The sequence below is a fragment of the Peromyscus leucopus genome, chromosome 4 (genome assembly GCF_004664715.2).
Source record: "Peromyscus leucopus breed LL Stock chromosome 4, UCI_PerLeu_2.1, whole genome shotgun sequence".
In the NCBI taxonomy this organism is placed as follows: Eukaryota; Metazoa; Chordata; class Mammalia; order Rodentia; family Cricetidae; genus Peromyscus; species Peromyscus leucopus.
Window position 1 is genome coordinate 131,104,264 of NC_051066.1, and position 26,719 is coordinate 131,130,982.

At 41.3% G+C, this 26,719-nt stretch overlaps 1 protein-coding gene across 3 annotated transcripts in view; it reads left to right on the forward strand.

Moving 5' to 3' along the window:
- Raly (RALY heterogeneous nuclear ribonucleoprotein) overlaps positions 1–26,719 on the forward strand; it is a 76,781-nt gene that overhangs the window by 44,502 nt on the left and 5,560 nt on the right. For 2 of the 3 annotated variants that reach the window (XM_028889017.2, XM_037205335.1), the window contains exons 3-5: positions 23,376–23,640; positions 25,569–25,641; positions 25,810–25,857. In XM_028889017.2, coding sequence (XP_028744850.1) covers positions 23,385–23,640; positions 25,569–25,641; positions 25,810–25,857 — 377 coding nt within the window. In that variant the 5' untranslated portion in view covers positions 23,376–23,384. The remainder of the gene's footprint in view (positions 1–23,375; positions 23,641–25,568; positions 25,642–25,809; positions 25,858–26,719) is intronic. The other variant, XM_028889018.2, reaches the window with a different exon arrangement.

Consider the following 26,719-nt stretch of genomic DNA (forward strand, 5'->3'; position numbering starts at 1 on the left):
AGATGCTGTCTTTTTTTCCAGTGTATATTTCTGGCTTTACCAAAAATCAGGTGTCCATATGTGTGTGGATTTATTTCTGGGTCTTGAGTTCGATTCCATTGATCAACGTGTCTGTTTAGCTTTGTAGTACAACTTGAAATCAACAATGGTGAGGACTCCAGCAGTTCTTTGATTGTTTGTGATTGTTTTAGCTATCCTGGGTTTTTTTTCCATATGAAGTTGAGAATTATTCTTTCAAGGTTGGAGTTTTGATGGGGATTACATTGAATCTGTAGATTGCTTTTTCATAGGATGGACATGTTTACTATGTTAATCCTATCAATCCATGAGCATGGGAGATCTCTCCATCTTCATTTTCTTTCTTCAAAGAGTTGAAGTTTTTATTACACAAGTCTTTCACTTGATTGGTTAGAGTTACCCCAAGATATTTCCTATCTGAGGCTATTGTGAAAGGTGTTATTTTCTGATGTTAATCTAGTTTCCAGTCACTTTGCTGAAAGTGTTTATCAGCTGTAGGAGTTCCCTGGTAGAACTTTTAGGGTTGCTTATGTATACTATCATATCATCTGCGAATAGTGATGCTTTGACTTCTTCCTTTCCAATTTGTATCCCCTTGCTTTCCTTCAGTTGTCTTGTTGCACTAGCTAAAATATCAGGTACTATATTGAATAGATATGGAGAGAGTGTAGTAGAATTGATTCAAGTTTCTATTTAATTTAATGTTGGCTATAGGCTTTGTAAATTGCTTTTATTATGTTTAGATATGTCCCTTGTATCTCTAATCTCTTCAGAACATTTATCATGAAGGGATATTGGATTTTGCCAAAGGCCTTTTCTGCATAATGAGAACTTTTAGTTTGTTTATGTGGTGGATTACATTTACTAATTTTCATATATTGAACCATCCTTGCATCTCTGGGATGAAGCCTACTTGATCATGGTGGATAATCTTTTTGATGTGTTCTTGGATTCGGTTTGCAAGTATTTTATTGAGTATTTTTGTATCTATGTTCATGAGGGAAATTGATTTGTAAATCTTTCTTTGTTGAGTCTTTATGTAGTTTGAGTATCAGGGTACCTGTGGCCTCATAAAGTGAATTGGGCAGCTGGGCATGCTGATGCATGCCTTTAATCTCAGCCTTGGGATCAGCCACAGAGGTAGGCTGATCTTGAAAGTCTGGTAGAATTCTGCCCTAAAACATCTGGTCCTGGGCTGCCTTCCCCCCACCCTCGATTTTTCGAGATAGGGTCTCTCTGTAGCCTTGGCTGTCCTGGAACTCACTCTATAGACCAGGCTAGCCTTGAACTCTCAGAGATCCTCCTGCCTCTGCCTCCCAAAATCTGTATTTGTGCCACCACCACCTTGAGGTTGGGAGACTTTAATGACTGCTTCTATGTCACTGTTTAAATTGTTTATCTGCTCTTGAGTTATCTTTGGTAAGTGGTACCTATCAAGAAAGTTATCCATTTCTTTTAGATTGTGCGATTTGGTGGAGTATAGGTTTTTAGAATATGTCCTTAATGAGTCTCTGGATTTCCTTGATGTCTGTTGTTATGTCTCTCTCTTCAGTGTTTTTGATTATGTTAATTTGAATATTCTCTTCCTGCCTTTTAGTTAGTTTGGATAAGGGCTTGTCTATTTTGTTGATTTCCCCCCCCCCAAACAAAAAATAAAAATGACTCCCATGTTTCATTGATTCTTTATATGAATAATCAGTTTGATTATTATTTGAGGTCTACTCCTTTGGGGTGTGCTTACTTTATTCTAGAGCTTTCAGGTGTGCCTTAGTTGCTGGTATGAGCTATCTCTAGTTTTTTTGCAGGCACTTTGTGCTGTGAACTTTGGTGCTTTCATCGTGTCCCGTAAGTTTGGGTATACTACATATTCATTTTCATTTCTGTCTTGATCCAGTTTTCATTCAGTAGAGAGTTGTTTAGTTTCCATGAGTTTGTAAGCTTCCTGTTGTTTCTGTTGATACCCAGCTTTAATCTGTGGTGGCCTGATAGGAAGCAGGGAGTTATTTAAGTGTTTTTTGGTGTTTTTAAATCTGTTGACACTTCCTTTGTGTTTGAGTGTAGCCTGATGCCTTTCTCTGTCCCTCTCTGTCCAGAGGTCGTGCAACTACTTATAAAATAATCACTCAGAGGCTTAATATTAATTACAAACTGTTTGGTCTATGACTCAGGCTTATTGCTAGCTAGCTCTTATATCTTAAATTAACCCATTTCTATTAATCTATATTTTGCCATGTGGTTGTGGTGTTACTGGTCTGCTGGCATCTTGTTCCTTGGGTGGCTGGATGGCATTTGCCCTGACTCCGCCTCTTTTCTCCCTGTATCTCTGCTTAGATTTCCCACCTGGCTCTTATCCTGGCTTACCATAGGCCAGAGCAGCTTTATTTATTAACCAATGGAAGCAACACATATTTACAGCATATAGAAAGACTGTCCCATAGCATTTTCCCTTTTCTATCTAATCAAAAAGGAAGGTTTTCACTTTAACACAGTAAAATTACACATAACAAAACAGTTACCAAGTGAGAATTACAGTTACAATGCCTATTTATATTTAGCAAAATTGAAGAAAATATTTGATCCTATTTTTTGTGAGTTAAAAGTTTCATATCTAATTCATCTTTTGTCATAACTAAGTAAAACTATGATTATAACTGTCTAGTCTTCAACTACATCAGAGACCTCAGAAGGATATAATACTACCTGAGTAAACAGGCAGTGCAGTGCAAGCAACTTCCAAAACTCTAGAAATGGCAAGAGAGATGTCTGGTGCCTGGACAGTCACCCAAAGTTCTTTTCTAATGTTGGGGCATCTATCCTTAGCCTGTAGATTTAGAGTATCTGGCAGACTTTTCAGTGAAGCAGGAAATTTGAAGAACTGTCTCACCTATTTTGGCAAAGTTCGTCAGTCACTTTGCTCTGTGTCCTGTAGAATGTCTGGCAGATTCTTCTGTGAAGCAGGAACCTGAAGGACCATCCTGCCTTGTTTTGGCAAAGTTCAGTGGTCATTTTCCTATGGGTCCTGCAGGTCCAGTTTATATAACATACTGTCCAGCAGCCTGGGGAAGAACAGTTTCCTGCCCAAATGGCTAGCCTTTGCCACATTGAAAGCAAACTCCATAATGAAAATGCCCATCATCCTCATTGAAGTAATTGGTGCTGCCAGGTGCAAACGTGTTTCATTGTACAGAAAAGTCTTTAAAAGTTCTTAAAACATTTTAAATGTCATATTCTGTAGGTCTTTGAAGCGTTTGAAGATTACCTATCTGAAATATATCTCTGCATATCTAGAAAATCTAACATGACTATAAATTTGATTATTATAGATGACTATTAATTGGTATTTTTTAACTATACATTTCTAGTTTTCCTGTGTTCCGCCTGACCCACTGTCAGGACAAATCTCTCACCCTCAAGTCCTGCAGCCGCTCAGAACCAAGTAAACACACAGAAGCTTATATTATTTACAAACTGTATGGCCATTAGCTCAAGCTTATTACTGACCAGCTCTTAAACTTAAACTAACCCATAATTCTTATTTATGTTTAGCCACATGGCTTGGACCTTTTCTCAGTTATGCCTTCACATTTACCATCCAATCAGAACAACACATTCACAGCTTACAGAGTGACATCACCCATCACATTACATTTTTAAATGAGTTGTATAAACATAATACCTTAAATAAGAGTAGAAATATACATGTTGTATAACAGAATTGACCTTAAATTTGTATTAGTAAACCAAAATTCTACCAGTGTAAAGTATTTTGAGATTAACAGTTGTTTGCCAATTTGGGGGAAGTTCATGAAGTGCAGAGAAGAGGGTATATTCTTTTGTGTTTGGGTGAAATGTTCTGTAATTATGTTAGGTTCGTTTGGTTTTTTTATTGATTCTGTTCCCAGTTTCAGGTCTTAGACAGTTTTATTAATTTCCTTATAGTGATTGTGTTTTCTTTAAGGGGTTTATTAATTTCCTCTTTAAGGACCTCTGTCATACTCCATTTTAAGGTCTTTTTCTTTGCTTCAGCTATGTTGGAATATTCAGGACCTGCTGTGGTAGGATAGCTGGGCGCTAGCGGAGACATATTGCCCTGGATGTTACTGTGTGTGTGTGTGTGTGTGTGTGTGTGTGTGTGTGTGTGTGTGTGTGTGTGTGTGTGTGTGTAATTTATTTATTTATTTTTATTTTATGTTCATTGGTGTTTTGCCAGCATGTATGTTTGTGTGAAGGTGTCAGATCCCCTGGAATTAGAGTTACAAACAGTTTTGAGCTGCCATGTAGGTGCTGCGGATTGATTCTGGGTCATCTGAAAGGGCAGCCAATGTGCTCTGATTCATGGATTTGTCTTTGTTGGGTGGGTGTTTTATTCCTTGGTTTCTGTTTCTTGTCTGGATTTTTGGAGAGTGTGCTGTTTTCCTGGCATGTTCAGCTGGTGTTTTCAAGAGAATGCCTGCTGGTATTGAAGGATAGGATACTGGGACGATAAGGGTGACTGCTGCAGTCAGGACTGGGATACCTGAGCAATGAGTTGAGGGAGAAAGCTTAGGAGGGGAATGGTTGAATTTGATAGGAAGTAGATGAGATGAAGAGTTAATATTTTTTGACATTTTGGCCCTTGTCAGAGGAATGGCCACTAGTATGTTAAAGGGTGCTAGTCTCCATTGAAGAATTACTGCACAACTGATCTTGACTTGCGTCTTTTCAAAATGGAGCTTTTTGAATCACTATTTATATAAAGCTGGGGGAGGTGGCAACTCCCTTTGGACCACAGCATTATTTGTACTGCATCATCCTTCCTTTTCTAACTAGCAGATTCTGAAATTATAGACATTTCTGCAGCCACTAATCAGAGCATATTGTTTAAGCATCAAGCTTTCTGTTTTGATTTGTTTGTTCCAATGAGCAGGAAAATAAGTAAACAACAGATTTAATGGCCACCAAATGTTTCCAAACAGTTGAAGGACCAGAGTCCTGTTAGGTAATTAGCTTAGTGTCTGCAAAGGTGCATCTAACCCCAGGCTGTTTCTCTCATCACTGCCTTGCCTCTTCCTCTGCCCTACTAAGCTGAGGGGTGAAGGACTTGGGCACATTCAGTTCTTCCTGTCAGTTCAGATTGTTCCACCATGCAGTTTCCAATGAAGACCACTCTGGTTTCAGTAACTAATTTGAAGAGAATCTACCATTTTTCTGCTTCTTTGTCATCATTTCTGTCAAGTTTATAGGGTGGGAATATGTTTTCGGGGTCCTCTTCCCCCTCCACATCCCTCAGGATTTCACTATGTAGCTCTGTCTATCTTAGAACTAAATGAATACAGGGATTAAAGGTATACACCACTATTTCCCTTATCGTAGGCCATTAAGGTGGGAAAGGGTTAGTCATTTATAGGTTTACTATTATTTCACAGTTGCTTAGTATGAGCTTGATATGTGGTTAATGTCCAAGAAACAGTTAATTGAAAAACCACCCAGCACTCGGGAGGCAGAGCCAGGCAGATCTCTGTGAGTTCAAGGCCAGCCTGGTCTACAGAGCCAGATCCAGCACAGGCGCCAAAACTACACAGGGTTTGTCTCTGAAAAAGAAAAGAAAAACCACTACAGTCTCAGGAATGAACTTCATGTCTTTTTAAAACATTGCTTTGTATTTGTTTCTGCATGGTAGGACACCATGTAGGATAGTTGGTCATATTGAGGATGGGTCTCCCTCTCTTCGTTGATTGCCGACAGATGTTTTTTTTCTAGCTTTTTCTATTCTCTGCCTGGTGAAGACCTTGTGCAACTTCCTACCACAGAAAGCCTGGATCCAGAAGTCTGGTCTGAGTACTCAGCCTCTCTTTTCCTTTGCTCAGAATAATGTAATGAACTCAGCTTATCCTTTTGCTCCAACTCTGTTTTCTCTCATCGCTGTCTTACCTCTCCCTCTTCCCTACTGAAGGGTGAAGGACTTGGGTACATCTTAGAAACTACAGATAAGCTGTGAGGACTTGGATAGGATTCTAAAGTGAAAAGACAGGGTCTCACTGTTTAACCCTGGCTGGCTTGAAACTCACTATGTAGCCCAGATTCTTGAGCTAATAGCTACCTGAGTGCTTTGATTAAAGACATGTACCACCACACCCAGCTTTGGTAGGATTCTTACACATACTTGTTGTCATAAATTTTAGCAAACACTTGTTGGTTTCAGGGTAGTAGCGTTGGAGGGGCCAGGATTGCACTGTAACATAGTAGTCTCTTCTTTTAGACTTTAGAATTTAGTACAGGGAGACAGACAGATGTGTAAATACAGAAGGGCAGCAGATACTGCAGCTGAAATTTGAGAAGGATTTCAGAATCTTAAGGATCTACATGCTAGGAAGCACAGGCTTTTCGCTGTAAAGTTTTCATCAGGGCTGTCAGTCGCATTAAGGGATTTGTACTTGGGAAATTCCTTTGACCTCAGCTTCCATCACCACACCTGAAATTTGGCTCCAGTCCTGCTTTATAGTTACCCAGGTTCTCTTAACCTTATTCAGTACTAATAATGAAATATTGCAGCCATCTAGTAAATGGGAACAACAGTAACTTTTACTAAAAGCAGTCGTTTTTTATTTAGAAAATTCCCCCAATACTTAACTTACTAATATTTTATTAAATTCTCCCAGTGACTTATGTATGAGGTAGATCCTATAATATTTCCATTTTACAAATAAGAAAACTGGACTGACAAGATGGCTTAGTGGGTAAAGTCACTTGCTGCTAAGCCTGATCTGAGTTCAATCCTCAGCACATGGTAGAAGGAGAGACCCAACTCCTGCAAGTTGTCCTTTGACTTTCATGTGTACATGTATGTGCGCCCCTCCCCCACTCTTAATAAATTAACATGTAATAAAAATAAAATAAAGCACAGAGAGGTTAAATCACTTACCCAGCACCATAAAACTGATACCTGATAAAGCTCATCTTGAACCCAGGTCATTGCCTTAAAAAAGCCCCAGGTGAGTATGGTGGGACATATCTATAGTTTGAGCTGCTTAGGCGGCTCAGGTTGTAGGATCATCTCCGCTTCTAAGTTCAAGCCTAGGTAATACAGACCTGCCTCAAAAAGGAAAGGGAAAAGCTCCCAGCCCCACAAATGGACTTTGAGACCATTGACATCATTCTTACCTTCAAGAGCTGTACAGCAGGGGCTGGAGAGATGGCTTCTTGGTTTTAAAAAAAAAAAAAATGTTGTAAAGCTGAGAAGTTAGCCAGGTGGTGGTGGCACACACCTTTAATCCCAGCACCCGGGAGGCAGAGGCAGGTGGACCTCTGTGAGTTCGAGGCCAGCCTGGGCTACCAAGCGATTTCCAGGAAAGGTGCAAAGCTACACAGAGAAACCCTGTCTCGAAAAACAAAAAAAAAAAAAAAAGAAAGAAAGAAAAGAAAAGGCAGGGATGGGGAAAGTGGAGAAGTAGGGGTGATGGTGCATCAGCTCAGTTCAGTTAGTAGATAGTCCTTGAGTACCGACTGTGGGTCTGTCCTGAAGGGCAGTGACGGTTCTGAGATGAAGTAGGTGGTGATTGCTCTTGTATTAGGATGAAGTCAGTCTACGAAGAGACGACACTGAGACATCATTTTGATAACAGTCTCCTCAGATGGACTTCAGCCAGCACATCACACCCACAGCCCATATGCTTCATACCACAGCCAGCAAGGCATTCAGAGTCATTGTTAGAGTAGTCTCCCTGTTAATATCCTTGCCTTCCTTGAGGTACTGTTATTAATGAAGAAAGCAGTAATACCTTAAGTTATTATTTAAGTCTCCTCAAAAGAGACTTAAAACATTCAATTGGAAAATTCTATTTTAATGCTGGTAAGGCTGAGGAGTGAGTCCCTGGCTTGAGAACTGTGCTTTAGGAAAGGATTTATGTCTCCCTAGGCCTCCTGCCTGGTTATCTGATGTGCTTCTTAGTTATCACATACTTTATAGTTTCTTTGTACTCAAGCACTTTTTTTTTTTTTTTTAATTTGGCAGCATGTACAAGAAGTAGGAAGATTTCTGAGGTCAGACAATGAACTTAGTAGTTCCAAGATTAGAGGCTATGCCAAGGCAGCAAGGGCTTATTCAGTGTTAATGTATGAGGTACTTCCAAATAATTCATCTGTGAGCATTCTTAGCACCCCTGCTACGTCTAGCAGTGTGCTGAGTGACGTGGAAGATAGTAGAAAAGTTGTATGCTGCTTTTAGAGAGAAGACTAACATGAGAGAAAGAGAAGTCAGCGTGAGAACGGGATACTACTCTGCCAGGGCTTGAGTTAGTGGGTCAGACTGAAGAGCACTTAATGTGCGCCTTCTACAGAGAGAGCACTGTGGCTTACCACACAGAAATAAAATACTGGCTCTCAGACATACTCTTTGGTGGTCATAAAGCCCTCTTGATACACTGTCATCCAGTTTCTCTGGTGTCATTTTTTGCAGCATGAATCCTTATGCATCTGTGGAGGACCAGTCCCCCCACTTATTTACCCCAGGAACTCTTGAGGACTGAGGGATAAGAGACTCAGTTAGAAATAGGGAGAGAGAGAGAGAGAGAGAGAAAATACAGAATAGACTCAAGAGGGCCTGGATCCTTTCCCACCGTACCAGAACTTTATTCCAAAGGTCTATTTATGACAATGTCAAGGGATGGAGCAAAAGACCTCCCCCTTGCTAGTTAGACCCTTACAAACACCTGGTACACAGGCCTGTGGTCCAATCAGCCTCTTATGCAGTCCTGCTGGGTACAGCCACTAGGAAACCTAGTGGGCTCCAACATGCATCCCAGACTATGCACTTACTATTTTCAAGCTACAAGGGAAGTAAACTTCTATAACTTTTTGCTGTTTCCACTTCCCCTAGATGTAGACTGACTTCATTTTGTCTCTCTTAACAAGATTAGAATTTCTTGATGATTCCTCCCTGAAACTAGAGAATTAGTAGGTTGTGAGCTGCCTGGTGTGGGTGCTGGGAACCCAACCTGCACTCTCTGCAAAAGAGTAAGCACTCTTAACCCCTGAGCTATGTGTACTGCCCTAATAAATGCCTTCTTGATAAATCAGTAAATAAATCTTTTTGTTGTTCCTTTGCCTAAGGATCTATAATCCTTTCCTTGTAGCATTCAAAACTCTGTGAAGTAAAAAAAAAAACTAGTAAATAAAATCAGACGACTATTCATTTTCACGTGGGCAGAACACCAACTAGAATTTCTTTTCCCCTGCTAATTCACACTTCATACAAAAGCACAGTATAATACATGATCCTGCTTGCTATGAAAGCAGCAGTCATTCAAGATAGCACTGTAAGTTGGGAAAGCAATTAGGCCGTATATCTCGAGCTGTAAAAATGTTCATACATATGACAGTTTTTCTGCTTCTGGAAATCTATCCCAAGAAAATACACGTATCTAGAATAAACTCTCCCTCAGATATTACTTATAATAATGAGAAGTTGGAAAAAAGCTGCAGTGACCACCAGTCTAGACTATTATAAATTCATTTAGTTATTAAAGCAGTAGTTCTATAGAATGATGCTTATTAAAAACTATGAATACATAAAGATGCTATTATATGTACATGTCTAAGTATGCTAATTTGGAAAAAAAGGTTATGCTGGGTATGGTTTTGTGTGCCTGTAATCTTAGCAAGGTAGGAAGATTGAGTTTAGTGTCATCTTGGGTGACAGTGCAAAACCATATCTCCAAATAGAACAAATTAAATCGAACAAATGATCTGACTTTGTAACACACAACGAAAAAACACTGGAAGGAAATAATAGCACATTTGATAAGTCATTAATATACTATAAGAAAAATAGAGGTTTATGTGGATTTTGGGGGTCAGGGTACATGGTAATTTCAAATAATAGGCATTAAATGAAGCAAGTCCTTACTCAAATGGCTGGATAGGCTGGAGGACAGAGTTAGCCACTAGCCGACCAAAATTAACCACGGAGGTTTTGAAGACTGAGAGCAGACAGGAGAGGAAGTAGTAAGGCAGGGCGGAAAGGGGTCTGGTTCTCCGTGTGAAGGAAGGCGTGGAACAGGTGGGAAGGGCTGGTGGCTGCTATGTTTCTCTGAACCCAATGTCTGACTCCTGAATTTTTTTCGGAGTGGAGGGTTTCGAGACAGGATTACTCTGTGTAGTTTTGGTGCCTGTTCTGGATCTCGTTCTTAGTCCAGGATGGCTTTGAACTCACAGAGATCCACCTGGCTCTGCCTCCCGAGTGCTGGGATTAACGGCGTGCACCACCACCACCTGGCTTGACTCCTGAACTTTTATTGATAAAGAATAATTAGAGTAATGCTTCCGTCCTTAAAGCTTTATTAGGGATTTGGACTTGATTCTTGATAGTGCATGTATTTGTGGCCTTAGTTGCACAAGAAACAAAAGGAGCTGTAATCCTCGCCCTCTCAACTGACTGAAACAAAATTGCTACAAATTGAAGGCCATTCTGGGCCACAGAGTGAGACCCTATTGTCTGACTTTTTTTCTGGGGAAATGTGAACCAAAGTCTGTTTGCCCTAGGCAGGGCACCAGTGACAGACTAGTTTAGTGACACAGTGAGTTCATTGTGGGTAACTTACAAGGGTGTAGGTAGGTGCGGTAGCAGCAAAGCCCACCCCTGCATAGATGGTGATTCTGGAGCTCCCTGCACAGTTTATAGGTAGCTCAGTGTGGCAGAATGCTCTCCCTGGCAATTGTTACTGTTTATTTAACCTGGACACAGGCGTGTGGATCTTGGAGGTTTTAGGTCTTTCTGAGCCTTATGAATTTCCTTTGCTTCATGAGTCTATGAGTCATTATTGTCATCCCCCAGCCCCGCCAAGTGCTTCAGTTTGGAGGCAATAGCTTCTCAACAGGGCTAGAGAGGGCTCGGTGGTTTAGAGTGTTCATTGATCTTATTGAAGATCTGAACTCAGTTCCCAGCACCCATGTTGGTGTGTTCACAACCACCTGTAACTCCAGCTCTAAGGGATCTAATGCCCTTGGTGTGGTATTTGTAGGCACTGCACTTGCATGCGCGCACGCGCGCACACACACACTTCATTTTTTATTTTTATCTTTTTAAAAAACACTTTTATTGCATTAAAACAATAAAATAAAATAACGATTGCATTATTCTGAGTTGTCCTCTTTGTGCCAAACATGACAGAATAAAACCTAAGGTAAGTTAACTTATTTTTAAAAATGTCTTGAAGTTTGGTGGTTCTAACCTATGGTCAGTTGTTCTTTTGCTTTGTGCCTGTGGCAGGAATGTACAATGAACCGTAATTGCTGACAGGACAATCCAGGCAGCAAGGATCTCCTATCTCTCAGAAGTTCAATCACCACCTAGTAATGCCATTCCCAGAACCAAGCCTTTAATGCATGGGTCTTTTGTCGAGGGTGGTGGGAGTGGGGCATTCACCATCTAAACTATAGCTGAGTCCTAAATTACATTTGACTCAGCACTCATAGCTCCACCTGATTGTGGGAAATTAAAGAACAAAACCACAGCCATGAGTGCATTGTTGTCTTTAGGATCAGGCCTTTTATGAGGCTATTAGGGATGGTGGTCAGAATTTTCAAGAAGGATTGTTGTAATGAGGAAAATATTGATTCTACTTGGAAGGATTTTAATCAGCCCTTATACTTGAGAGAGGCAGCACACTTGGTTGCAATGCCAATTTGTACTATCCTGTCCTGCTTCCAACTGCCTGCCTGCCTGGGTGGCTCTGCTTGTGAAGACTTTCCATCTTTAGGGGGGTCTTCTTTCCAGCAGCTACATAGAACACTCAGGTAACACGGCATGAGATCTCTTTCTACCTTCACAACACCTGTACTGCACTGGGGCAGGACAGAAATTTTACTTCCAAGTCAGGGGACCTTGAGGTTTTTGTTTTGAGACAAGGTCACACTGTAGCTGGGTCTGGTAATCTATCTGCCTTAGTCTTGAGGGGGTAGAGTAGGGTAGTAATGGGAGGGTCACACTGGGATTAGAGGTCTGCACTACCCCACCTGGTGGAGAACCTTGTGCTTTGAAGAAGTTAAAATAGCTTCCCAAGGTCTCTTAGCTAGTAGAGGTGGGATTTAGGCCCTAGGGTTAGCCTTCGGCCTGATAAGGGGTGAGTTAGGCAAACTCTCTGTTATTTTTTACTTTCTCTAGTATAGACCCCAAAGGGTTGACGTGCACAACTGTGGCACAGCCCTGTGCAGTAATTGGAGTAGCCACGGACTGTAGAAATTCCAGCAGATACTGAATGAACAGGGATGCCATACACTTTCAACCCTCAAGGCTTTCTTGTCCATATAGAGGCTAATCTGTGTGTCTGGTTCTCAAGGCACAAGGAAGCCTTTTGGGGGATCTTGGTTTAAGGGCACTTTTCCTGTTCTCCTCAACTTGGATTCTTTGTAGACTCTCTATGCTGCTTTTTTTAATTTCAGATACTCATTCATTCTTTATTCATTGAACACTTGATAGACACCCACTCCTGTGACGTTCAGAACCATCCTTGTGATGTTAGAATATACGTCTCTACTGGAATTTGGTGACCCATTTGAAGAGTCTTGATTGTACCCAGTGTAGTACTGCTCTCCTTCCTCATGGTTTGATTCTAGATTACCGTTAAAGTAGAGCTGGCCACCTGTCTTGTCATAATCACAAGGAAATTTTTTATAAGTTCTAGCAGTAATAATCATGGTCGGAGGAGCTAATGTATGCATGCTTTGTTTGTTTGTTTTTGAGTGCTAGGATTAGAGGCCTGTTCTACCAAACCTAACCTTATTTGCATGTTTTGTAATGTTTTGGAAGCTTACATGAATTCAGTTGCTGTATCTTCCAACAACTCTTTTGATATGTACAGCTACCCCTATTTTAAGGTGAGATATCTGCACAAATAATGTAACATATTTTGGAGGCTGGAAAGATGGCTCAGTGGTTTAGAGTACTTGTTGCTCTTGGAAAGTACCTGGGTTGAGTTCCCAGTACCCACGGGATGGCTCACAAAAGAATTAGCATATTTCTTGAAGGTTACATCACACAACTAGTTCAATAATGGGATGAAAGGATGTGGTTTCAAAGATTACTCTTGACTACAGTTCATGGTTTCTTACAAGGAAAGTGTTGACTTTTGCTTGATGGCAGGCTGTGTGGGCTTTTTTGTTTGTTTGTTGCTAATTAATTAATTTTTTGAGACGGTCTCTACATAGCCTGGATATCTTGGAACTCACTATGTAGATCAGGTTCACCTCAAACTCACAGAGATCTGCTTGTCTCTGCTTCCTGCAGTGCTTGACTTAAAGGCATACACAATCATGGCCAACTTATTTTTTATCTATCTATCTGTCTGTCTATCTATCTATCTATCTATCTATCTATCTATCTATCTATCTATCAATCATCCATTTATATCTATCTGTCTGAGACAGGGTTACTCAGTGTAGCTTTTGGAGCCTGTCCTGGAACTCACTTTGTAGACCAGGTTGGCCTCGAGCCCACAGAGATTCACCTGCCTCTGCCTCCCAAATGCTGGGATTAAAGGCATGTACCACCACTGCCTGGCTATTTTAATTTTTAAAATACATTTTTTAAGATTTTCTTTTATGTGTTTGAGTATTTTGCCATCATGTATTATTACACCACATCTGCAGTGCCCATTGAGGCCAGAAGAGGGCATTGGGCCTCTTGGTACTGGAGTTGTTAGATCTCTTGTGGATGTTGGAAATTGAACCTGGGTCCTCTGGAAGAGAAGCCAGTACTTTTAACTGATGTACCAACAACTGAACAAAACAGAGGTTAGAGACAACTCCTTTTTTTCTTTTGGTGTAGAGAGAAAATCAGGAATATCATTCTTCTGGAATATGTCCTCTTCTCAGGCCTTTGGCACCAGAAGGTTGTTTTAGTCCTTGGTAAACCTAAATCATCTTCCCCATACATGGCCTACAAAGTAGATGACCAAGATAATTCACCTCTAGAAGAGTATGTCCCCAGCCTGCCTATTCTCTTCGCTCTTAAAAGGATGGTGATGACAATTTTTATGAAGTAGTCTTGACACCAAAGTCTAAAACATCGAAGCTAAATGACTTGAAAGAAATGAAATTTCCTTCTTTCTTTCTTTCTTTCTTTCTTTCTTTCTTTCTTTCTTTCTTTCTTTCTTTCTTTCTTTCTTTCTTTCTTTCTTTCTTTTTGCTTTGTTTTCATAGTTGGATAGGGCAGAGCCCTTATTTAAATTGTAACCCATCTGTTACTGCTAGTTCACTCTTAAGTATGAAAATTAAGAGTAAATACTTAGAAATGTTGGTTGCTTGACATTTTCTTGTATCAGTACTTACAAATAATAGATTAGAATTTTAAAAAACTGATTCCTTCATGAATAGTTTTGAGAAATACTGGCTTACTTGGTTTGTGTGATAAGGTGGAAAAGAGCTTCAGTCTTCTTGTCTATTAAACTGTCAATACCTACCTCAAAGAGTGGCTTTATAGATGATTTGATAGTAAATACTTGGGTTACTTAATATATGTGTCTGCCACTGCACTGCATACACATTACTGAATCCTCTCCACCACTCTGAAGCGAGTCTACACTCACTCATTTTTCTGAGACTGGGTAGGTTATAGGGATCTGCATGGAGCTGTGCTGTTCTCTGCGTAGAATGTGCAGGAACTCTTCCTTGTCCCTCTCCTTTTTCTGTATCACCAGAGGTAGAGTTCTGATTCTACCACTAACCTGACTTAGTTTTGACCTTAAGCAAGTCACTTTGTCTGGTTCTTAATTCTCTCTCTCTCCCCCCAGAGGACCAAATTTTCTCTCTCTCTCTCTCTCTCTCTCTCTCTCTCTCTCTCTCTCTCTCTCTCTCTCTCTCTCCCCCTCCCCCCCCTCTCCCCCCAGAGGACCGACCCCCCCCCAGCAGAGGACCGAACCCAGCTCTGCCACTGAGCTAAATCCCCAACCCCAGTAGAGTTTTTTCTAAAGGTCCTTTAAGTTTGTTTTATCTGAACATCCTAGGTACTTTATCTTCTACCTTTCCTCTGGAGGATCATGTTTCATATTGTTTACCTGATATATATAGTCTTATTTCCTCATCTGTTTATCTTATGCAGTCTCTAACCTGACTACTTTGAGACAACCAATATGGTACTGTGAAACGTGTCTAAAGTAAACCACCAAGGTTAACATAAGGTAAGGGTGTAAGGGGCTGACTCAAAAGTCAGGAAAAGTACTCTTGTCTACTCTTACTCTATGGGACTTGGGCCTAGGGCAGCCCTGCCAGGCCTGAGTAATGGTTGCAGCCTGGAGCAAGGTTTTCCATGCGCTGTACTGGGCTCCAGTAATTGGAACATGGCACTTTGCAACTTATAATGGATAGCAGAACGAGAGGGGCATTTGTCACTGACTGACTTCCCTGCAGGAGAAAGGCTCATAAGTCACAGCTGACAAACCCTTTGATGACTTTTAAACTTCATTTACAGCAAAGAATAGCTATAATCAAGCAACAGCAAGCAGTGACTAATCTTGCCACATTATCACTGTGAGGAGCCAGTCTCATGAGGCATGAGAAGTGGGAGGGGGCCATTTTGCAATTTCTCAGTGAGTGCTGATTGGCTCTCAGGCTTGTAAATATGCTCTAGGAAGAACCGCATGAATTTCCCTAAAGGATCAGAAGCTGACCAACCCTAGACTCAGCATTGAAGCCATCCATTCTTGGCCAAGGTTAAAAGAACCAACTCTGGTCTTACTCAGATTTGTGCCAGCTCTGGCTTAAATAGGACTAAGTACTAACTTATCTTTGGTTACATTGAACATACACCATCTGCCTCAGTAAGAGGCTTAAATGACAACACATGATTACCCATGTATACAGACCTGGAATCGTCTTTTGTGCTCTAAAATCTAATGTTTTATAATGTTCCAGGCAATGACCTATGATAGACATATTTTTGAACAAGTGAGCTAAGTAATATAGCAATCTAAAATAAAAGAATAAATATCAAATGATAGATACATAGATAGATGATAGCTAGCCAAGCAAAACATATTATCAGATTCTCAAAACATCCAGCAGAAATTGACTGGGGAAGCCTCTTAGAGTTCCCAATAGAGTGAGTCCCTAGTAGTGTCCCCTTGAGTGAGGGTTCCAAGTGAAAGAACAAACAGCAGCAGATAGAGAAAATGTCATCAAATTGGATACTCTCACAGATCTACCAGAAACGGATTGGGGAAGTTGAGACAGGCAACTGTGCTTTCTCTCCATGGCTGGCAGTGGTGTCAAGTACCTTCCATCCCAGCCCTGGGGATCTCATGCCTTGAATCCCAGCACTGGGGAGGTGGAGACAGGACGTGATGTGGCTGGGCGGAGAGAGGAATGTAAAGGCAGCAGGAGACAGAAGCTCACTCCCCTTCTGCCTGAGGATTCCATAGAGGTAAGAAGTCTTTAGTGGCTGACTCCTGATTTTTCAGCATTTACCCTGATATCTTACTCCGGGCTTTTATTATTAAGACCAATTAGAATTTGAGCTACAGCACTCAGTACTCTTTAACTGCTGTGCCGTCTCTCCAGCCCCCTGACTTAAATTTCCTTAAAATTTACATTCATTTATTTATTTAGTCAGTCTGTGAGTGCACATTGGGAGTTCAGAGAACGGGTTCTCTTCCTCTGCTGTAAATGTCCCATGGATCTCACCAACTCCGGTCTTCAGGCTTGATGGCCAGTGCCATTACCAGCTGAGCCATCTCTCTGCCTGCTGGGTACTGTCTCTGGCCATAGCAGAATATCTTAATTCTGCTTGGCAGTTGAGGATTCTGAGGCCTAGCAAGTGTGGAGACATGGCCAAGCTCATAAATTGACAGGGCTAGATCTGGAACTTAGTCCTACCTGACTCCAAAGTTTATGCTGTTTTTGCTATTTCATGTTTTGTTTTTTCGGAAAAACAAAACAACAGTAACAAAAACTGGGTTCCCAAAAAAGGCTTTTACTTTTATGTTTTGAGACAGGGTCTTAAATATGTAGCCTTGGCTGGCCTGGAACGAGTTCTAGGCTGGACTTGACTTCAGAAATACACCTGTTTCTGCCTTCCAAGTGCTAGAATTAAAGATCCATGCCACCATGTCTGGTGAAAGAAGGCTTCTTGACAACCAAGAGAGCAGTCTCTACTTGGTTTCTCAGCAAGGCCAATACAGGAAACACTCAAAAATGATTGTTGAATGTGAGGAATAGAAATTGGGCAGTAATAGAAATAGGTATAATCCTATATCTTTTCGTAATTTGTTACAGATACAACAGAGCACTTTCAAATTGATTAGCCTATTCAATCACTGTACTGATCTGAAAAGATAATCAGGAAGATGCTTTCTATTTCAGAATAAGGGTGTTATTGTTTGTAGAAATCCCATGACTTGTTTCACATGAACAGCCAAGCCAAAGCGGAGTCTTATGGGTCTGGAGCCAGTTCAGCTTGTACTTCCATGCCTCTAGAAGCCTTCTGTGGTTGGCCAGACAAGAGCTGGGAGTTTGTCATGGGAGTGGAAATTGTCAGTGCTACTTGGGAAATTAGTCCTGTCTGGCCAGCAGTGATCATTTGGGCAGTGTTAATGAGTGGGGGCTGACGAGTTTAATGAGATTAATAGATGTTCTGTCATCCATGGCTGCCTGGTAACCAGGATCTCTGGACTAAGGAGTCCTAGACAATGATCCATCTAATTGCTTGCCTTTCTCCAGAGATAGGCTCCTATCACTGACAGCAAGTTGCTGCTTGCTTTCCTAGGGTTATCTGAGGTCAAAGGCAGAGTGAAACCAGAAGTAACCCAACATGACTGGCTAAAACTGACTAAAGTAGCATTGGGACAACAGGACCAAGAGTAGCAGCTCCTCCTTAAAGGTGACCTTTCCATGAGGAACAGGTCCAGTGCTGGGCAAGTTTCAAACACTAGACCTAATTTAATGTGAGAGGCGGGATTGGAAGCCTGACAAGGGAGGTGTGGTAGAGTCAGCCAGGTTTACAGTAGATGAGTCTAGACTGTAGAATGTCATTTCCCCTCACTAGCTGTTTGCCCTTACATAAGTTATATAACTGAAAAAATCTTGAGCCTTTAAGGGGGGGGGTGATTAGCAATGATACTATTTTAGTCCTTTCATGGTTTTATGATGAAAAATTGATATTTTATGAACAAGAAATTTATTCCTAAAATAAATTCTAGAATCCAAAATGAAGGTATCTGTGGTAGTATTGTGTTCCCCAAAATATTGTGTACTCTAATAAATTTATCTGGGGTCAGAGAACAGACAGCCACTAGATACAGAGGCTAGAAAATGGTGGCACTCACACCTTTAATCCTAGCATTCCAGAGATAGAAATCCCTCTGGATCTCTGTGAGTTCAAGGCCACATTGGAAATAGCCAAGCATGGTGACACACACCTTTAATCCCAGAAAGCCAGCCTTTAATCCCAGGGAGTGGTGGTAGAAAACAGAAAGATATATAAGGCGTGAGGACCAGAAACTAGAAGTTTTTTGGCTGGTTAAGCATTTGGCCTGGTTAAGCTTCAGGCTTTTGAGCAGTAATTCAGCTGAGACCCATTCCGGATGAGGACTCAGAGGCCTCCAGTCTGAGGAGACAAGACCAGCTGAGGATCCAGCGAGGTGAGATAGCTGTGGCTTGTTCTGTCTCTCTGATCTACCAGCATGGACCCCAATAACTGGCCTCGGGTTTGATTTTATTAATAAGAACTTTTAAGATTCCTGCTACAGGTATCTTGTAAGTGTGCCTGTGGTTCCAGGACAAGTCATTTTGTTCTGTTCTTACATTGTGGAAAGGGACAGGTAGTTCTCAGGAGACTCTATATTATAAAGGTACTAAAACCCATTTTTGCAGAGTTGGCTCTTATGACCTAATCACCTTCTAAAGACTCCATTGCCTTCTGCCCTTACATAACCCTGGGCATATCTGAGTGGTTAAGAAAGAAAACTTGCTATCAGTGATAAAGATAACCAATTCTGGAGAAAGCTAAGCAGTTTGCCCATAAGTATCTACTGCCTCCTTACCTTAGCTGGTCCTGGTTACCAGGCAGCTAGGGAAGGACAGAAGGTCTGTTGATCTCTAAGGTCTGGCTACTATGTTTTCACATTGGGAATTAGGTTTCAACATAGACTTTGAAGGAAGAATGAGATTCTAAATGCAGAGCCTCACAGACATTCATGGCATCCATGGCATTCACAAAAGTCCTGTGCAAATTGAAGAATTGGAGAAGCGGGGAAGGACAAGGAGAGAGAGAGAGAGAGAGAGAGAGAGAGAGAGAGAGAGAGAGAGAGAGAGAGAGAGAGAGAGAGAGAGAGAGAGAGAGAGAATATGAATGAGAGAGAAAGATAAAGAGAAAATGAATGTGTGTGTGTGTTTGAGATGAGTAGTCTTGCCCTAGAAACTGTTACCTCAGGAAATTTTGCACACACACTCTGGCCCCTGTGGATGCCTGGTTTGTTTGTTGTTTTTCAGTCAGATCTGAATTCCAGTTGTGACTTTGTCTTATTAACTAATTACTTTGTCTCATTTTCCTATTTAAAATAAATCCTTATATGAAGATCAAATGAGAAGAGATGTATAAAGCGCTGCTACTCAGAATCAGAGGCTCCTTTTACTGCAGTGGATTTTGGGGAGATTCTCCATTATCCAAAATTTAGGAGTTGAAGGTACCTTTTAGGACTTTTGTATGTTTGCAAAGCTCTTTGGTTTTTTCCTAGTGTTAGCTTTTGTGTTCTAGAACATAGTTTCTGTCTGAAATATTTGAACTTGGGAAAACGGTTTGTTTTTTGCCAAATTTCTGTTCTTACTAACTTGAAGAAGCTGGTCCATCCCTTTGAGCTGTAATTGCATTTCAAAGCTATTGTCCCTGGTGGGGGTTTAATTAGTTTAAGGCTCCAGCTTTTAAGCAGTTGTTTATCTAGCAAGTGAAAGTGAAGACATTGGCCTAGGAGGCAGCTCCCTCTAGTTTTCCTCCAGCATAGCAGTGTCTTTGAGATTCTGTCTTTGTTTTCTGCTCCATGCTTTCCTGGATGCCCATCTCACTTAAAGGAAAAATAGAATACAAAAACCTAATCTTATAGGGTATCGTGCTTGTAATTTTAGCGTTTGGGAAGTAGAAGTACAGAGATAAATTCAAGGCCATCTTAAGCTGTATGAGACTCTATCTTTAAAGAGAGAGGCGGTGGGCTGTGGGGGTGGAGAGGGAGAAAGGCAAACAACAACAACAAACTAGATTTAGAGCTAGAGGACACCCCAAACCTGGGGCCGGCTTTAATCTTGGCTGTTCTGTTTATGAACCAGAGTTCCTGCTAATCTGACATTACAGATATCTCTAATGCGGTTGTTGTATGACCTCCCCAGGCCCACCATCCACCTCTCCTCAGCTTTTGTTTTGTTTTTTGAGACAGGGTTTCTCTGTGTAGTTTTGGTGCCTGTCCTGGATCTTGCTCTGTAGACCAGGCTGGCCTCGAACTCACAGAGGTGCGCTTGGCTCTGCTTCCCGAGTACTGGGATTAAAGACATGCACTCCTGCTGCCTGGCTCAGTTAACGCAGTTTATAAAACCGGGTTTGGTTGACAGTGGGGAGCAGCTTACCAAGTCAGTTACGTACTTTTACTGAAAAGAATGTTGGTATTTTTAGGATCCCTACTTGGAGATACATGGAAATCTTGAAAAAAATCCAGGAAAAGGCTAGATGTGGTGTTACATGCTGGTGATTTAGCAGCCACATGCATATGAAAGCATGTGACTCGTCTTGGTATCCTAAAAGTGTGCTCCAGTCTGATCATGACTCATCTAGAATGGCCCCCTAGTGGTGGTGTTAATGAGATGGACAAATACATACTAGTTGTACTAGTATTTGGTCTTGCAAAAGCCTCCACAGTTTGCAAAGTTCTTTTATATGTATTGTCCCAAAGCTCAAGAGAAGAGAAAAGATTGGCAGAGCCAAGCCTGTGAGTGCTGGTCCCTCCACAGTGCTCCTTCGCAGAGGTGCTCAGTTGGGTTGGAGGCTCCTAACAGTCTGAGGGAATCCACCCCTGTCCTGTCCTTGTCAGGTAAATGCAGAGCCAGCAGCCGTTACATCTGAACCATCGTCTCTCCTTCCCTATTTCTCAGTCCACACCCTGGGCCTGGTTGTCTCCCTCCTGCCAAACAAAGTAGCATCTCTCTGCATAGTTTTAAGTAGGATGAGTTAGCAACTAATGTCACATAGGCACCTTATAAAGTTTGTTTGTGGATAGACAAGGAATTAACCTTTGAATTACTTAACCATCCAGGTAGGAGGATTGTTGTAGCTGAAAAATGGGGAAGCATTAAACATTTCCTGTTGTTTATGGAAAGTGTATTGGATGTGTTCATGGATATCTCCTTGTGTCCTTCACTGCTTTGTAAATGTTGGTGTAAAAGTAAATTTAGTAGCGAGAGCCTGTCTCGTCCAAGTCAGTTCTATAGCTCACACCAGCCTCTTCATTACTAGAAGCGATATAAGCTTTGAGCCCTTGCTTTAGGATAGTACAAAAAGATAACATTTCTTCAGCTTGCATTCCTACTTAATTCTCTGAAAAGAAGCCCCTACCCCTCAGTATTAGGCAGAATAAACAGGCCGACTGATGGTTTTTATTTGTTTTGCTTGGAGGCTTATTTAGTACCTTCTGAAACTACTCTAGGAGATAGATTGGAGTTGCTTGAATACAGGGCCAGGAAGTTTACAAATGCCAAGACCAGATCACAAACCTTACCTACTGGAATTAACATCCTTTTCCCTTTTTCTTGGGCCTTATGCCAGGGTGCAACTGTTTCACACAAGGGCTCTGTGGGGTAACATAGATTTTATTTATTTATTTTTGAAGACTGAGTCTTTCTGGTTTTCCTGAAATTTACTATGTAGACCAGGTTGGCATTGAACTCACCTTCCTCTGCCTTCTGAGTGCTGGAATTAAAGGCATGCTCCATTGTGACCAACAGGGTATACATTTTTAAAAGTTAAGTACAGGGGCATGCCCTTGTAATGTCAGTGCTAGAGGAAGCAGCCTTAGGCTTGCTGGCTGGTAAGGTCAGTGTACTTAGTAAAGAAAAAGCAGGTGGACTGTACCTGAGACATGATACCTCAATTTGTCTATGGACCTGCGTATAGACACACTCACAGAGTAGTTGCAAACTCATTTGTAAGCTGAACTGATTCTGAATCAGTATAAAGTGAATAACTGATTGAATTCAAAAGACCATTCTCGGGTAAATTCGTTATCTCAACTATTTAAATTGGCTTTAACTCTAGGAAGCAGTGATGGAGCTGACAGAAATGGTCTTTAAAAAGTGTTTAAATGCCTCTTATTAGCAAGTTAACAATCTTAACAAAAAAATTTTAGCAGAGTCTCGGTTTCTGGTAAAATAATCTATATTCATCTATGAGTTCCTTAGCCTACAGTGGCTACCTGGTAAGCTGTGTAAGCACACTTTTTACAGAGTGGCTAGCTTTAGATTTTCTTTAGACTTTACTGGCTGAGTTAGGAAAGATGAAGTACATCGAGATCAGACTAAGCTTTTTTTGTTTGTTTCTCATGACAGGGTTTCTCTGTATAGCTTTGCGCCTTTCCTGGAACTCACTCTGTAGCCCAGGCTGGCCTCGAACTCACAGAGATCTGCCTGGCTCTGCCTCCCGAGTGCTGGGATTAAAGGCGTGCGCCACCACCGCCCGGTGCATTTTTTATTTATTTATTTATTTTTAAATAGGAACAGATCTCTAGCAAAAATCTCTTGAAATTACCATGTGTCCTTTTCGTGACCGTTCTGCATTGGAGAAACAACAAAAAAAAAAGCAGTAGAAAATTATTAAATTTAGTTTTTTAATGGGGTAGCATTTGTGATATTTTAAAAGATACAAGGTTTAAAAAAAATGGAGTCAGGCCTGGAGAGATGGCTCAGCTGTTAAGAGCCCTTCCTGTTCTTCCAGAGGACACGGGTTCTATTCCCAGCACCCACATGGCGGCTCACAACTCTCTGTAATTTCAGTTTCCTGCTGCAAAACACCAATGCACATAAAATAAAAATAAATAATTTTAAAAAATGGCGTCAAGAAACTGGTTAATCCCAGCCTTGCTGTTGACTGGCTTTGTGACCTTCCAGTATTGGTTTTTCCTTATGCACTATCATGAGTACCAAATGAGAAGACATTGTCAAGCACCTAGTATAAGATTAGCAGCAACTCTGGATAATGTAACAAGAAGACAGAACTCAGGAACAGGAAGGATGGGTGCCATAGGGATGAGAATGTAGACAGGCAAGGGGCAATCCAGGTTAGTCAGGATATGGGCCATGAACATTCCTCAAGCCTAGCCTGAGAACCCAGTTTCACATTGGCATTATCTTTTCAGGTGTACACCATGTCCTTGAAGATTCAGACCAGCAATGTAACCAATAAGAATGACCCCAAGTCCATCAACTCTCGGGTCTTCATTGGGAACCTAAACACAGCTGTGGTAAAGAAGTCAGATGTGGAAACCATCTTTTCCAAATATGGCCGTGTGGCCGGCTGTTCTGTGCACAAAGGCTATGCCTTTGTCCAGTATGCCAATGAGCGCCATGCCCGGGCAGCTGTGCTGGGAGAGAATGGACGGGTGCTGGCTGGACAGACTCTGGGTAAGTTAACCTCTTCTGTCCTTTGAGTAGCTACTGTCTGGGAGTTTATGACTTCAACAGATATAAATTATATTTGTAATTAATTCTTAAATGATTGCCTATAAGGGATTGTTATAGATGCCCCTTTTCTCCTGCCCTTGCTTTCCCAATGCTTCTTTTTTAAAAATTATTTGTGTTTCTGGGCATGGTGGCATGTACCTTTAATCCCAGCACTTGGGAGGCAGAGGGAAGCGGATCTCTGTAAGTTCAGGGCCAGCCTGGTCTACAGAGTGAATTCCAGGACATCCACTTCTACACAGAAGGATCCTGTCTCAGAAGGGGAAAAGTATGTTTGTTTACACATACACATGTATATATGTAAACCGTGGTTCCTGTGTAGAGGTCAGAGGACAACTTTATGGAGTTGGTTCTCCTTCTACCTTTATGTGGGTTCTAAGGATCAAACTCAGGTCAAACTTACTAGGCAAACACATTTCTCCCTGGTTTTCATAGCCTCTTTTTTTTTTCTCCCCTTAAATTAAAAACATTTTTCATACAATATATTTTGAGTGTTTTTTTCTCCTATCCCCAACTCCTCCCAGTCTTACTCACCAATCTAATTTTGTTTTTTTCTCCCTCTTTCTCTCAAAAAAAAAAAAAAAAAAAGAAATTAATAAAAACAAGGAAAATCACATAGCAAAAAAGAGCCAGAGAGATAAAAATGCGAAAATGAAACAAAAAGCCCCCCTCTATAAAAAACAAACAGAAACCAATGGGTTTAGTTTTGTGTTGTTCAGCTGCTCCTGGGCATAGGGCCTGCCCTGGTATGTGATTGATAGACCCACTGGCACTGTGTTGGAGAAAACTTATTTTCCTTTTGCTGGGAGATATCAGTTGCAAATAACTTAACCTCTTTTAGTGCTTAGAACTTGAACCTATGGGTCCTGTGTGTGCTGCCATAGCCTCTGAGTTCATATGTGCATTAGTCCTGTTGTGTCTGGAATACACTGTTTCTTTGGAGTTATCCCTCACCTCTGGTTCTTAGAATCATTTCCATCTCCTCTTCCGCATAGATCCCTGTGCCTTGAGGGTAGTGGTTTGATGAAGACATCCCATTTAGAACTGTTTGCTGCAAAGTCTCACATTGTTTAGTTCTGGGTCTCTGTGTTAATTCCTGTCTCTTGTAAGAAAAAACTTCTCAGATATGGGTTGAGCAAGGCATTCGCTGATCTACCCTCATAGCCTCCTGATAACAAGTTTTTGGTTTTAGTTAAAATCCAGATTCTCCATAGAAAGAGATCAAAATGGACTAGTATAACCTGTTACCTCAGTCTCAGGCGATATGGGTTAGAACCCTTTCTAAAAGCTATGAGGAGCTGTGAACACAAGGACTAAAGGGAAGCTGTGTACTCTTGGCGTTATTGATTACACATACATAGGAAATGACTGTTGGTGTCTACCTTACAGTGTTTTTATGTGTGTATGCTTGCTTGCTCACATCTTTGTGCTTTAGAAGGTGTGTGTGTGTGTGTGTGTGTGTGTATTAATGAATATTAGATATGCTCATGTGATTGTGTAGAGAATGTGTGAGCACATACTTTTGCATGTGTGTATGACTTTCTTATCTGGATATGTATATGTAAGGGTGTGTATATGTTCATATATTTATGTACTTGAAAATACATACGATTTATATGTATGTACTTGAAAATATGTATTTATATTGTATGTGAAGATTTATATATGTGCCTGAGTGTATATGAATATGTAACCAGGCATATCCATGTGATGTACTGGTTTCTTCTAATGTTTGAAAATTAAATGTCTGAAGACCTTTGGCTCCCTCACTTCCATGTGTGCACTGTGTAAATACGTGGCGGCACAACGGTCATGTGTGGTCATACTGCTGTCATGTCGGCATTCCAACTCTGCTGCTTCTCTCCACACAGATATCAACATGGCTGGAGAGCCCAAGCCCAATAGACCCAAGGGGCTAAAGAGAGCAGCAACTGCCATATACAGGTGAGGCTCTATGTCTGGTTTTTGTCTGCATTGACTGAGTTCCTCTTCACAGAGGGCATAAATGCTGATAGTGACAGTGTGCCGCCGAGCTTAGAATGTAGGAAGACATTTGGAGATGAGGACCTATGGAGAAGTGGGCTGAGTGGCCATCTCCCTTTGTTTTCCTAGTGGCTACAGCTTTGACTATGATTACTATCAAGACTACTTCTATGCCAGGTGAGCAGGGAAGGGGCGTGTTTAGGCATTAAATAGCCAAACTGGAAGGGTCTTAAGAGATTGCTAGTATAGCTCACAAAGTCCTCCAATTGGGAACTGAAGCATAGAATTGTGAATGGGTCTTTGCTTCACAGATCAGGGACAGAGCTAGGACTAGGGTCTCATTTTGTAAGAGCTCAGGCCAGAGCACTCCTGTCACACCGACTCTCACATTCTGACTGCCTTGCCTCTTCCTAGTCCTGTAGTGTAGGGAGTGTACAGCTAAAGGATGAGCACACCTGGGCAGCTGCAGTACGAAAGCAGGCACAGTGCTTTCACAGGGAATTCTTGAGCCTTTAAACTCGTGTGCAGTCTCTGTTTCTGCAAGGTGCTCACAGCCAGAAAAGAAGCCCACACAGATAGTTTGGTCTGACCCTAGTGACTAGGAGGTCACAGTTATTTGGAGGCCTGAATTAGTCCCTGATGGGTTGTGATCTGCCTTCTATCTCCATCTATCCCCAATCCTACCTAGACTCCAACCTTGAAGTCTATTTCAGAGGCCCCAGCCACATTTGTTTGGTGAGAAGTTTTGCAAACGCATTATCCTCCTCCATCTGCCTGTTGAGTGCGGGGATTACAAGACTAACCACAGTGCCACCTCCTGGTCATGTGTTTGACTAGAAGTTGTGGTAAAGATTAAATCAAAACCTCTCCTTCCTTCTCCAGATAGCCCAGGGAAAACAGCTTTTCTGAGCTATGTCCTTTGCTGTTAGTGTTTTCAGGAAATAATGTGGTACAGTGGAAAGTGTCATAACCCAGAAATCAGAAGTCTTGCATGCTAATCTCAGTCTTGCCACTGAATGGCTTATCTGTCTGGGCAAAT